Source organism: Ambystoma mexicanum, chromosome 5p, assembly GCF_040938575.1.
Source record: "Ambystoma mexicanum isolate Mex_15411 chromosome 5p, UKY_AmexF1_1, whole genome shotgun sequence".
Taxonomy (NCBI): domain Eukaryota; kingdom Metazoa; phylum Chordata; class Amphibia; order Caudata; family Ambystomatidae; genus Ambystoma; species Ambystoma mexicanum.
In genome coordinates this window covers 887,966,032-887,980,524 of record NC_090930.1, presented here as the reverse complement: position 1 = coordinate 887,980,524, position 14,493 = coordinate 887,966,032, and the positions used below count along the sequence as shown (strand labels likewise).

The window sequence follows — 14,493 nt, the reverse complement described above, 5'->3', positions numbered from 1 at the left end:
CGGTATCGAGGTGGGAGGGGAGTATCACCTTATATCCCTGTATGCAGATGACATGCTACTATATCTGAGATACCCGGAAGAAAATCTGCGGTATGTCTTGGAGGTGATGGGGAGATATGCCAGGCTGTCCGGTATAGCGGTGAACCCCCAGAAATCTATTCTATTTCCGCTGGGTAGCTATGTGGGGACTCCTGTGGAGAGGTTGCCGGTGTTGCAGATTCCGTGGGCGACGAGCTCTTTCCGCTACCTGGGAATCGACGTGTATCACACGATAGAGGAAGAACATAGGCACAATACTGAATTAGCCATTGGGAAGATCGGGAAATGCATGAGGTTCTGGGAGAGATTGCCATTAGCGATGATGGGCCGAGGTGCTATGCTTAAAATGGTGGTACTACCTAGGCTTTTGCATTACTTCAACAATATCCCATACATGATACCCAAGAAGTTTTTTGTAAAGCTGCACAGTATGTGCAGGGAATTTTTGTGGCACGGTACCCGGAACAGAGTTGCATTATGGAAGCTGCAGAACTTTTACGAAAAGGGCGGTATTAAACTGCCGAATTTTGAAGCCTACTATGTGGCAGCGCAACTGCAATATGTAGCTAAGTGGCTCTCCGATGAAGAGACCCCTGAACACAGGTTGCTCGGAAGGGACTGTACCCCTTTTTATTTGCGGGAGATGATCTGGGTGGCCAGCGCAGACATGAGGGAGCGCCCTAGAATGCTGGCCTTGGGGCGGAACATGTGGCGCCGAGCCTGTCGGATGATGGGGGACCCTTTGCCGTGTGTTCCGCAGATACCACTGGTCGCACTGGCGAGGGGAGACAGGCAGCTGAGGGTAATTATCAGGACATACTGGGAGTCAGCGGGGTTAGTGACTATGGGAGACATTTGGCAAGACGGGACTATTATGGAGTTTGAGGAACTGGAGGAGGTGGCGGGATTGCATAGAGGCCAATATGTCACTTATCATAGGGTAGTGCAGGAGATTCGGAGTAGGTGGCCTGAAACTATTCTGGCGGATGAACCGGATGCTACGGTTGAGATAATATATGACACATCGGAGGGCGGGCATGAGGTCTCTAGATTGCATGAGATGTTGATGACTAAGGTCGGGAATGACCTTGTGCACTTGAGATTGGAATGGGAAACAGAGATGGGAGCCCCGATGGAAGATGGGCTGTGGGAACGTGCTTTGGGATATCACAAGAAGGTGTTGAGGAATGCCAGGTTCAAACAGATACAGCTATATATAACACATAGGGCGTACATGACCCCTCTGAGAATATCCAAGTTCCGGAATACTGGGCGCCAGGCGTGCCCTAAGTGTGATGAGGAGAATGCCGACATGATACACATGTTCTGGGCGTGCACAGTAATTGCAAGCTACTGGGGTGAAGTGGCGCAGAAACTCGCAGGAAAGGGAGTCACGCTCAAAGTAGATTCGGCCTGGGCCTGCTTGCTGGGGGGGTATCCCAGAGCGCGAAAACTCAAACATGTTGGGAAACTGAGAGATTTGGCATATGTGCTTGCGAAACGTAGGATCGCCATGGGATGGAAGGAGTGTCATAAGCCACGAGTGGAGGTCTGGTGGAAGGATCTACAAAAATGGGCGGAGGCTGAAACAGTGGTGTGGCAAGAGGCTAGTAACGCGGGGGGGGGGATGAAGAAATGGGCTCCCTCATGGCATGGAAATTATTGATAGCTGAACTGTTTGGAGCAGTGCCGGCTCCTGTTGAATCTGAGGACGGCGATACCCTGCCACACGAAGCGGATACTGAATGCGAAGAACATACAGGCTCATAGGGGGGAGGGACGGGGATTCCGGTGTTTATGTTGTTTAATGTGTTTATTTATGTTTTGTTGTATTGTTGTTTGGTTTGAATAAAATAAAAATATTTTAAAAAAAAAAGAAACTATGCCTTGGAAAGAAACTTTGACAGCAATTTTGGTTTGGAAGGAGTGGACTCATTGTGGAACGCTGTGTATGAGTGCAATTTCGCCGATATGCATGCACTTTGCGAAGACCTGGCCACTTTTGCTACTGTCGATGTTATCGTCATCCACTACGGCGACATGCATATGGGTTACGTGGCTTGCTTAGATTTATTCCGTCAACTGAGGAGATTGCTGAATGTCGTCAAGACGTTTTTTCTCACTGCCAAGGCTTTTCTCATCCATAATACCACGAAGAGTATGGGCCACTGCTCATGAATGTTGTTCCGAACCAGACGCAGGAAGGTGTCTCATCAACAGAAGCATGTATACTTTTTTGTCCGCTCGTGGAATGCTCATGGAAAGTACGGCAATATATTTTCCCATTACTCAGTGTACTGACAGTAGCAGGCAGATATGGAGAGATGAACTTTTTAACAGTACGCAATGACGCATGCTAAAAATAAGACAGTAGAAGGGGAAGAAAGAAAGCTTCTGCTTTATTGGGGCACAGCCCTCAACGTCCTTGGGGAAACCCACATGCTCCCTGTTTCAGTTTGCTACCCATGACATTGGGATAGTGGGGACTATCACACCTGCGGGTGTGGGGCACAGGAAGGGCCGTTTTAATTTTCAACATTACTGTGCACAGTGAGCCGGACTGACATGGTTGCAATTACTTGCAAACGCAATGTAGCACAGCCCATTTGGTCAACATCACTTACACGCCAAACCTATGAGGCCTGCTACTGTGTTCTGAAAAGCTGCAGACAGACTGCGGAGCAGCTCTGGGGTGTGGCCTTTTGTAGGGCTGCTGTGGAGAACTTGCACCCGGAAAACAGGCCTACATTGTTCAAAAACCTACATACATGTACAACGGCCCATTGTGGTGTGTTTGTTTACCCGTGTACATTCCAAAAAACACTCCCTACGTTCCTCGACACTGTACTTTGCCGCTGTCCATGGGCCCTGATCGTGTCAATGAAATAAGGACCCACGCGCAGCGTGGGTGCGGTTGCATGGTGACGTCGCCACTGCTCTTCTTTCGAACTGCTGTCCGCAGAACGCGTTTTGGGCGGAATACGTTGTGCGCATATGCATACCGTTGCCACTTCTATACTGAATAATAGGGCGCCATACGTGTGCCAAAAATTTTGGGAGACGCTGGCTGTGTATAGGGTATAGCAGGTGGTATGTTTATCTGTATAGGTACCTGTAGGCCATGGGTGGGCGCCGCGACCTAATTAACGTTTGTTTGCATAGGCTGCACAGTGGCAGTGTTACCAGAACACAGAGGAACAGATACACGTGTGTACTTGCACAACGACCAAATGTCCCCTTCCACACGTCATCGTAGGTGGAGGACAACATGTGGACATGCAGAGCGTGCTGGCATCGTACGGAGGCCTCCATTGACATTGTGGATAGGCCGGGCAACTGCGGTATCCGTAGGACACCTACCTTTTCCTTAATTGCGGTCATTCCAACAAGGACTGTGTGCCGCTGAATGAGACCGGCATTTCAACAAAAAACCATATCACATATACACTCAACAACCTTTCACTTATTAACGTTTACTTGTAAACATTCATACACACCATTAGGAAAGGGAAGGGGTAGCATAGGTGAATACTTATTGTGGGGAATTGGGGATTTCCTCAAGTTGGTTGTGAGGGGAGGAAGACATTGAGGTATCACCTTAACGTCTCCCGTCACACGGATTTTGAAGGAATGGCACCCTTTGACATGGGTAAGGGGTACACGTGCAGATCTGCTAGAGCGGGTTAATTTTGTCAATAATTCACCCTTCTACACAACCTTTCAGCCGGCACAATTGTTCACCAATTTTTCCACTTTGGCTTCCAGCCTGTCCTTTTTGCTATGCACAGAGTTTTTTTCCTTTGCTATGGCCGTATGCTGTTGTGGAAGGGTTGTCACTTGTGCTGCCTTGCTTTCCTTTCCAATATGTTCTCTCATAGAAAAGAAAATGTGTGCGGTGTACATATAGCAGTATATATATCAGTGATGTCATCAATGAGATTTGTGATGGCATCTTTGATGTCATGGGTGTTAGTCCTTGCAGTGCACACTTGTGGCGCAAGTTATGGTTGCTTAGCTTACCATAACTGAAGAAGTTCTGTTTTTTTCGGTTTTACATGTAACCATAACATCCCTCTAACAATGTTTTTCCATTGAATTTCATAGGTTTTTGCTAGTGCAACTTAACCATAACGTCCCTTAAACAACATTTTTTGTTAGTTATGGTTAAGTTGCTAAACTCATAGGAAGAGCACTTTTTTGGCGGCTTATAATTCCGCTCCCCCCGGACGAATCCTCACAAAACTGTACAAAAAAAGTATATGGGCAGCTCTGAATTTTTTCGCCAAGTTGGGCCAGGTTTCATGCAGGGGACGGGGGGCGGGGAGAGAGACTTATAGGGGGGGTCTCAAACATTTTGTTTTCCCATAGACTGAATGGGGAAAAACTTTGCGCACGGCTGCAGGTCGAACGGCTGGACGGATTTTCACCAAATTTGCGCCAGGAGCGGGGGCTTGGGCCAGAAAGCGTGCTTTTGTGTGTTCGGTGGAAATTGGACCAAATGTACGTTCCAAAAAATGTGTGGTATCTGGGTCTGCTCCGTTGACCCATTTCCATGTTCGCTTGGCGGACGGAACTGTCATTGGATCGCAGTACGGCGTTGTGTCGGAGAGGTTTGGACGCGGCCGGTGGTTGGCTCGAGGGAAGTGTCGTGTGCATCAACATTTTTTGGGAAAGCCACCATGGTGTATCGGAGGACAGTGTGGCAGTGAAAGGGTCTGGAAAATGGACCATACGGAACGGGTGGAGGGAGTGAAAAGTGGGTAATGTGAAATATGTGTGTACGTGGAAGACAACGGGGGAGTGCCTGTAGTGTTCGTGTGTACTGTGTGAACTGGCAGGTACCTACACAGGCAAGTACTTTGGGTGGTGATTGCAGGCAGGTGTCGCAACCGCTCCATACATTGTGCAGCCACTTGTTTGCAGACACCAATTTCTGGTGGAGAGTGGTGGCAGGTACATTTTAGAAGGGAAACATTTTGTAAATGACATAGGTTGGGAAGTAGCGCAGGTGGGTGCTATGCGGATGGAATGCAGTAGTTGCCCACATGGTGGTATGCATGGGTTAAGGAACTTGTGTTGGGTTAGTGGAAGGATTATAATATTGGCTGCATGGAGTAAGGACGTAGACCGTAGGGCATGGAGGGAAGAGTGTAGGCTTTTACCATCCCCACTGCACTAACGCAAGTGTGGGTGTACATCCGGTGCAGGGTGGTGCTTGCAGGTGGGAAGGCGTCTTATCAACAGAAGTATGTGCAACTTTTTGCGTGCTGCTGGGATGTATTCCTGTAAGAATGAGAACATTGGTAATCGATATGTGCACTCTCTCAATGGAAATGGCATTTCATTGTCGCACAGTGGCAATGACATTTGGTTTTCCAATCTACAGGCTGCAATGAAGACGCTGCTGTAAGAATCTGAGGCACACAGAAACAAATAAAAACCATTATAAAAGCCCGAAAAAGGAGTTGTAACTGTGGAAGTTGTTTAAAAAAAAAAAAAGGCTTTCTTTAAAAGCCACCAGTACAAAGAACATCCCCTACCTTGGTTGACATTTATTCCCCTACTCCCGCGTGTGCACACCTGAAAAAAAATAAAAAGAAAACCGCAGACATTGCCACAGTTGCAGGCTTGTAAGTGTAACATAGCCAATTCTGCAAATGTACATACTCTGTTTGGGATTGTGGAGGACACTGGATTGCGCAATAAGCTTTTGGGGTGTGCAATGCACGCCCAGAATGTGCTATATCATATATTTGTGCACCTTACCTCAGAGGGTGAGCTTATGGCTGTGTGTTGTACGAGCAACAGCGTATGCTCTGTGGGTGAATGGGACATACATTACTTGACAGTCAATGAAAACCCTACCCACGGTATGTATTATTACCTGCGTAGGATTGTGGGAGGGCGACCTTGTTCAGTGTAACAAAAGGGAGGCGCTCATGGCATTCTTCCTGGGGCCTATAAAATAGAAAAGCATATATATTTTTAATGTTTCGGGTGTCGCAAAAAAAAAAACTATGGTTGGTAAAATGAAATGACTAATCGTATGCAAATAATATTTTCTCAAGAACTGGTTCTGATGATACCCTAGCCACTAAAGTGGCAGTTTTGTACTTCAAGGCGCATTTGAGTTTTTTGATTTTTCAGCCTACACTTTGGTCTTTTAACAAATCATTATTTTGTCAAATTGTTTATGTATTGACATTTATGAAGATTAAATGGTTTTTAACCACTGAAAGTGATTCCACTTTCAGATTGCCCTCTTTGAACAGACTTGCCTCTATTTTCTTTGTTTTGAATAAGTTGCTCTACTAAACACCTTTTGCCTTTACTGCAAAAAAGTACCCTAAAGCAAAGTTATGGTTAAAGTGGCCGACTAAAAATCTATGAAATTCAATGGAAAAATGTTGCTACAGGGACGTTATGGTTACAGGTCAAACCTAAAAACCCCAGAAATTGGCAAGTTATGGTACGGTAGGCAACCATAACTCATGCTACCACTGTGCACTGCAAGGACTAACACCCATGACATCAAAGATGACATCACAAATGTCATTGATGACATCACTGAATGTCAACCATACACAGGGGTCTCCTTCGTTGATAATACAGGTGGGACGGCACGCTGGCTACTGTGGTACCATCCTTGACTCCAGAAGCAAGACAAGCCAATGGGTTCAGCACAGCCGGCGAGTCGGAGAAAGCTGATAGCAAACCGAACTGCGTTCAGCCCAAGGTTTCAAATTGGCAACATTATATGAATGCGAGGAACTGGTGAACAAACAACTTTTGGAAAAGCCCAGAGAAGAGACAGCTGCAGAGTGGTCAGGCGCCACAGGAGTGCTCATTGGAAGGACTCTGGCTGGCCCTTTTGCTTTGTGTTGAAACTACAAGTGCCAGAAGGTCCCAGGAGAGGGCGGCATGATGTGTCAGAGTGGCCCTACAAGGGTGCCATCAAATCCTGTGTACAATCGAAAGTCTCTGACCCATTACCAAGAGAAAGCCAGGGGAAGGGGAAACCCCACTTTCTGAAGAGAATGTTCTGTGAACTGTGGCAAGTGTGAACCCAACAGAGGGATGCCGAGAAAAAGCTAGGGGAAGGGGACCCACGCTTTCTGATGAGTGAAGCATATCATTAACTGTGTTAGAAACTCATGAACTGTGTTAAAGATGGTTATGTGAACCCAATGCAGGGATGCCAAGGGAAAAGCTAAGAGAAGTAAATCTGGCATCGTGATAAAGCAAAGTGAACTGTGAAATTGGCAAATGTGAAACCGGTTGAGGAATGCCTGCGAATCGGGGTGAAGCATGATACACCTGAGAACATTCTATTGATATTAAGAGTGAAAGGCTGCAGTGAACCCGACGGAGGGAGGTCCACGTTGAGAGAAAGATCCGAGCCCATCGGAGGGAGATCCAAGGGGCAAAGAGCAATCGCCCAATGTGCAAGATCACTGAAGGAACTTTTGTTTGTTTGTTGTTTTGATCCAGCAGGCCTTCTAAGGCAAGAGACTTTGTAGAAAAGAGACTTGGCCCTGAGTATGCTGTGCTCAGAAGGCACGACTTGTCCCGCGCTTAAAACGTTGGGAAGGGAGACCCCAGCCATACCATACTCATACCGACTTACCCTTTTGTGAACACTTCTTTCTTTTCTGGTAAACATTATCCCACACTCTTTCGTAACTTAGTGGTAAAGATTGGCAATAGGTGTTTTTTAGTATAGGCTCTTTTTATTTGACAAGACGCCACTAGGACTGCCTTATTATTATTATTATTTGATTGTCGTAGCTTGCTCCCATCTTAGATTTAGGTTTAAACTTGGTGTTTATCTCACCAATTATACAGTTCAATAAACACCCTTGAACTGTGATCACTTGTGTCTGTCTTGTTGAAACCATAAGCTCCTTACAACTCCCAATTCTGGTAAAGTCCATAGAAAAAGAGGTGTAGTAGCAGACATCTGACAAATGCATAAACAATAAAAAGACACATGATGGATAGTGAAGACAAAAAAGAGCTGCCTTATTTATAAAAATATGCATCACTTACTACCCCTGAACGTATTTCACAAGCCGCTAATAGCTTCCACTTGGTGGGCCCCAAATCATGGTCAGGATATACACACCATTGCCACTCCCCAATACCAGCTACATTTGATGTATTCCAGTCCATTGAAGTTGAACCTGAGTAATACCGAATAGCAACAAGCTGAAGATGGGTGCTTACCGCCTCACCTGCTTCTGTTCAAAAACGTCTTTGGCTGACAAACAGGAAGATACAGAGAGACCAGTCTATCTTGTACCTCAGCCCTCTTGGATGCACCCCCCACTGTTTTTGCTTCTGTGTCTCGTATGCTAATTGGCAGCAAACAAGAGATGGAGATCTGGGGTCTACAAGTCCTGTAGAGCATCTACCGCTTGGAGGAGTAGATTCATAATAAAGGGCCTGGTGCTAATGACCGCAGGAACAGTTCTGTATATGCTGGAGGTGCACCTCTGGTCTTCCCCTATATGCTTGCATCGTCCTGCATAATCCTAGTCTTTACAACCCAATTGAGATTATCAGGCACCTTACTCCCAACTCCAAAACGTCTCCTTCAGTTAAATCACTGTCAACACACTCTCTCCTTCCAATCATCTTGATACACCGAAACAAACACCCCTTGCACTCATCTACAATATTTATTTAGATCCCGTCCTTCTTACACACACAATCAAGTTAAAAGAAACTGCTAAGAAATTTTAGCTGCAAAAATTAACTTACCCCATGGTGGATTTCCAAGATCTTTAAAATTAGTTGTGACAGACACTAAATCAGTCTCTATCATCAGATTCATTTGTCCATTTCGATTGGCTTCGATTACCTGTCAAAATAAACATTTGGAAGATTACAGCAACAAGGTTTCTTAATTAAGTTAGGCACAAACATTGTTACTGAATTTGTTTGAATATGGGAAAAAAAAAAACACAAAGCAAATGGAAGTTTCTCCTGGGACAATTAAATCAAGACAGTGATCAAATATATTTTTTGTGAAAAAGGAGGGACAGAGCATGTTGTAAAGCTTTATGGTTCATTCAGGAGCAGAGGCAGGAAGACTGTTCTTAAGATTTATTGATTACAAGAACAGTTTATTAAGATGTGAATTCATAACATAGAAACATCCACCAGCCCCAGTCATAGGCTAGCCCCAACTGCCTCACTGATTAAAAGGCAAGCATCCACATTCCACACAAACATTATATCCCTATGACCTCATACACACAGCACTCAAGTAATAACCATGCTGTAATAGGTCCCTACATATCTTCCCCTCATAGTACAACCACAACCACCCAGATTCACAGGAACACAACACAATTCACAAACAACACCTAAATAATACCATCAATCAACACCACCTGAAGGGAGCACAAAACCCCATCAAACCAACACACCTGTGCCAAAACAACGCACTCCACCAACCAAGCCCATCCAAACTGGCTGCAGGCCAATACAGCCAAACTCCACAATAGAGGAACCAGCCTCCCACCAAACAACCTCAAAGTACAACCCCCCGCAACCATTCTACCGTCAGCACTATTCAACCAAAGACTCCTTTGCCCAACAAAAAAGGCAGCAAACCCAAAAATGGAAACCAGGAAGCATATGCTTGGTGCACCACAAAGCCATCCAGCACAAATGTCGGTCACATCACCCCGTTCCACACCAGCACATAACTCCCACACAGCGCCATGCCATGCACCCAGCGGATTTCCAAAACACCAAAACCTAATACTGCACAGCGCCATACTAAGTAACCAGTGCCATGCTGATCTCCAAAACTCACAACCTAAAATAATATCCACACAGCGCCATGCTATGTACCCAGTGCCATGCTGATCTCCCAAAACACAAAACCAGAACACAAAACGAACTGAAACCACAACCCCTAAAGGCACCCCTTAATGGCACCTCGCCCATCGCATAACCCTCTGGGCTAGACCACACATCCTCCAAAGTCACTTCCCGCCCATCGCATAACTCCCTGGGCAACAAAGTATGTGTAAACTCACCTGAGTGCGGAACACCAAATCGCAATAATAAATAGTGACTCCATTCTTCTAGGGTTCCAGCATAAACATCCTCTGCACAAGCACACCAAGGACAGTACTCTCACTGCTAATCTAACAGAGGCCACACCGGCCTCACATCACCTCACACAATGCTTGGCCACTCTTAAGAAATGTGATCTGGGGTCTTCTTAAAGAAAATAATGGTGGCTAAAAATAAAAAAAAGAAAAAGAAAAATGTAAACCAAGACTGGTTTGGGGTAGCCTTACCATCAGGTGTAGTTCTGCCAGTTTCAAAAATAGTTTAACTCAAAAGGGTTTCCCTCAGAACCTTATACGTAGGGCTCTTGCAGCATAAAGTTCCCAATGTCTCTGGATCTCTTGGGGACGCCTTGCCCAAGCTTTGATCCTTCCAGTTCCAAAAAAAAAAGACACAGTTTCTGTTAGGCCTCTCAGGGTTCCCCTGCCCAAGTCTAGGCTTTTCTTGCAAAGTTCAAAATGTCAGTGGGCCTCTCAGAGTCCCCTTCCCCAAGCTTAGGCCCCTCTGGTTTCAAACAAAAGTTCACTTTGTCATGATGTACCTTTCAACACATAGTCCTTTAATGGGGCAGTGTCAGAGACTTTCGAAAATGCCAGGCTTTTGCCCCTCCCCTGCACACCCACTATGACTTCTAACCCCTCTCTTTACACTTTGTATCTTTCTTCTGGCACCTTTTCCTGCAGTGCCTTTTCCACTCTTCTCTTGTTTCTCTTTCACCTTTCTTTCCACTTTGCTGTGCACACTCGCACCTTGTTTTCCCTTTATTCTGCCTCTTGCACACTCCTCTTGCTTTGCCGTGTCCCTGGGACACTCTTCTCACTTGACCGTGCACCCTTTCATCTTCTCTCTACTTTTGGGTCACTCGCACCCCCTTTCTTGTGTTTGGGTTGCTCAGACCCTCTTTCCTTCTTTCGGGTCTCTCGCACCCTCTTTGCTTTCCGCTCCCTTTGAATTCACTCTTTCTGCATTTCTCTGTCTTTGCGCCACCAGTGCACCGTTTCTCTTTTTTCCTCACTTTTTCTGCTTTCCGATTAACACCCTGCTTGCATCTTTCATCACTTTTGCTCACGCTCCAGCCACCCCAGCACGTTACTTAGTTTCTCTCTCTTTCTTTGCGAAACTCACCCCAGTAGCGTGGCGCTGGCAAGCAGGTTCTCGGGATCGGTACATTGAGGTCAGGGTCTTACCACCTGCCCCTCAGATATCCCTTGGACCGGCACACATCCTAGAGGAACAAGCACTGGCCTGGACATGGCCAGCAGCATGCCTCACTCCGGCTCCCTGGAGACACGGCTCCCTCGCCACAATGCAACTCCTCCGACACACTGGGTCAGCATCTTGGCATCCCGCTCTCCTCCGGATCTTCTAAGCTTCTCTTGCTGCAGCCTCCCACTCCCTGCCTTCCACGTTCCAACCAGCAACCCCAGTTCGCTCATCTTCTTTGGCAGAACCACACCTTTTACACCGTAGCTGAGTCAAGTGGAGCCAGGTGTGCATGGTTATGGTGAAATGCCTGTCCATTAGTGGGACAGCCTAGTGGTGAAATGTAGTAGGCCTCTTCCTGCCTCACAATGTTATTCCTATGGGTAATCCTTACTACTCTCAATCCCCCTCTTATTCGTCCCAGTACATGTTGGAAATGGGGAGAGGGAGAAGGAACGGGATTGGAAATATCCCATAAAAGCTAACAGAGAGGGTGTTGATTTATAATGGGAAAAGGGGGACTACCATGTCTTGCCTTTAGGCATTCTCCTCCCAATCCCCTGTGACCCTCCTTTCAGGTGATCCTCCCTTGCTCGTCTACCGCCAGTGTCGGGATACAAAAGCAATGGCCCTTCCCTTGCCACCTGAATGGAGGATCCCGGGGAGTAGGTGGGAGAATACGGTCAGGTTTCTCACATATCCTTGTTCATTAAACAAATCAAGCATCAAGCATTCCACCAAAATTGAAAACAACTTTGTTTTTTTTCAACAAGACACATCCCATATCCCAAACAGAAACATCATATCAATTAGTTCAGACGTCTTTTGCAAATAGCAGCAATGTATTTATTTTGATCCTAAACTTGGACACAAAAAGCAAGCATGACAAATTATTCTTTCATTGTGTGTGAACAGGTGCCTTTAGTGTTTGTGCAGGACATAGATGTAAGAGAGGCATGGAATCACAAGTATGACACTGACACAAAAGGTACAATTTGGAAACTTTATTGAATTCTCAGGGTTTGAAAAAACTTCCCTAACATCAAATAGTAAAGAAAACACAGTCCTAGTCAGTCTGTCAAATCAAAATGGCCTATACAACCTAATGACTGCCCTACCGCTTATACGAAAAAAAGTGTGTAAAGCGGAATATGTATGCAAAGAAAATCAGTAGTAAAATACTAAGAATCAAAGTGGCTGAGTCAGCTCTCCTCCCCACGTTGGACAACACTGAGCGATCCCTGTAGACAGGATGACCCAAGCTGGCTCAGGTTCTCAAAACAAAGCAGTTCAAAACATGGATCGAGGCCGCCTGGCCTTCCACGTTAAAATCACTTTTCCAGCATTAACAAAAGTTTTCACAGTTCAAAAAAAGGTTCACAGTTCAACCAAAGGTTCAAGTAGGCCTCCCTCGATCGGGCATGGGACCTCTCACAGCATTTTCAGTGGAGGGGCGGGGGGTTGGTTCCCTTCCCCAAACTTTATTCACCTTATTAGGGATCCCTTCCCCTAACTTATCACACTTCACTACTGGTCTCCCTCAGTTGGGCTCAGACCATTTCCTGATGTCGAAGACTTTCGAATGTGACGGCCGCAGAACCACTTCGACTTTTCCTTCAGCTCGCAGTCGTGTTATTTGCCCCAGTGTTTCTTGGTCTACGGAGTTCGATCTCATAAGCACAAGAGTTCAATATTCAGTCTCTACTTTCCCTTTTGTCGGGGTCAATCTTGATCATCACATTCTTTAAAGTTCATTCACTTGGTTTCTTATTAATTAAACATTTCACCTTTCGCTGAGACTTTCGAGTAGGCTACTTCCTTTCGCCGGACCACTCCGCTACTCTGTATCACTAGCTTTTACAGTTATCAGCAATTTAAAGTTCACCACAGGTTTGTTTGGTTGTTCATTTATTTGGTAATGCGCTCCAAGCCTGTGGGCAGCTGGGCGCAACAGTACAAGTAGACTCGAAACTTAGTTACAATGCCTGACACAAGCTATCACAGAACAGTGGTAACTTACAACAAATGATACAGGTGAAACAGTGCATATAGGATCGATGGGTAAGCGCAGCAGAATATCGTCTTAACAAGTCTATAGCGTGATCAGCTAGATAAGGGTGAATATCGTTACATATTGTTATTGTGCAGCCATTTGAGAGATCTAAATCTGGTGTAGGGTAGAGGGCATCTAAGGTCAGGTGGGAGTATGTTCCATGATTGTGCAGCTCTAACTGGAAAGCTAGATCCACCCGCCGTGGTAAATTTGAATCTAGGGACTTCAAGTAAGAAGGTGTTTGCAGATCTTGTCAATCGGTTAGAGGGTCTCCAGTTGATTCTTTCAGCTAGGTAGGGGGGTGCTTGATTGTTACGGCATTTGGCTGTGAGAGAAATGGTTTTAAGGAGGATTCTGTCCTTTATCTTTAGCCAGTGGGCCTCGGTCCCGTGTTTGGAGATATGCTCTCTACGTGGGATGTTCAAAGCTGCTCTAAGAGCATTATTTTGTAACCTCTGGAGTTTGTCAATGACCGACTTATTAGCACCTGAGTATAAGGCGTTGCAATAGTCCAGTCTGGACATGACAAGGGCATTGGCCAAGGTGAGGCAGCTGGCACTGGACAGGAAGGGTCTGGCAGCACGGATAAGTTTACACGTGTAAGTGGTTGTGGAGGCGAGGGAGTTCACTTGCTTTTTGAGGGTGAGAGCTGAGTCGAGGTAAAAACCTAGGTTTTTAACCTCTCGCATAACCTTGTAAGTATTATTGTCGATGTTAAATGAGGCATAGTCTGATCCGAGGAGCAGGATTTCAGTTTTATCGTCGTTCAGGCAGAGGCCATGGGTGGCCATCCATGCCTGAATGAGGATGTAAATTTTATTCACCAAAGCCAGGTCAACTCCATAGTTGCCCGAAAGGGGTATGAGGATCTGGGTGTCATCTGCGTAATTTGTGTAGGTGACGCCCAGTCTGTCCAACTTGTCGAACAATGGCTTGGTGAAAATATTGTACATGGTGGGTGAGACACAGGAGCCCTGTGGGACTCCGCATGTAATTTGGATGGGATTGGCACAAGTGAGGTGGAAAACACTCTCATGGTCCGGTTGGCTAGAAAGGATTGGACCCATGCTGTAGCTTCTCCTGTGAAATTGGCAGCGAGCTTTAGGTGG

General features: G+C 46.0%; 1 protein-coding gene across 3 annotated transcripts in view; it reads right to left on the bottom strand.

The window, feature by feature from the left end:
* Positions 1 to 14,493, bottom strand: part of HUS1 (HUS1 checkpoint clamp component) — an 818,999-nt gene that overhangs the window by 439,052 nt on the left and 365,454 nt on the right. For all 3 annotated transcript variants that reach the window (XM_069613330.1, XM_069613331.1, XM_069613332.1), the window contains one exon: positions 8,803 to 8,902. In XM_069613330.1, the coding sequence (XP_069469431.1) occupies positions 8,803 to 8,902 (100 nt within the window). The remainder of the gene's footprint in view (positions 1 to 8,802; positions 8,903 to 14,493) is intronic.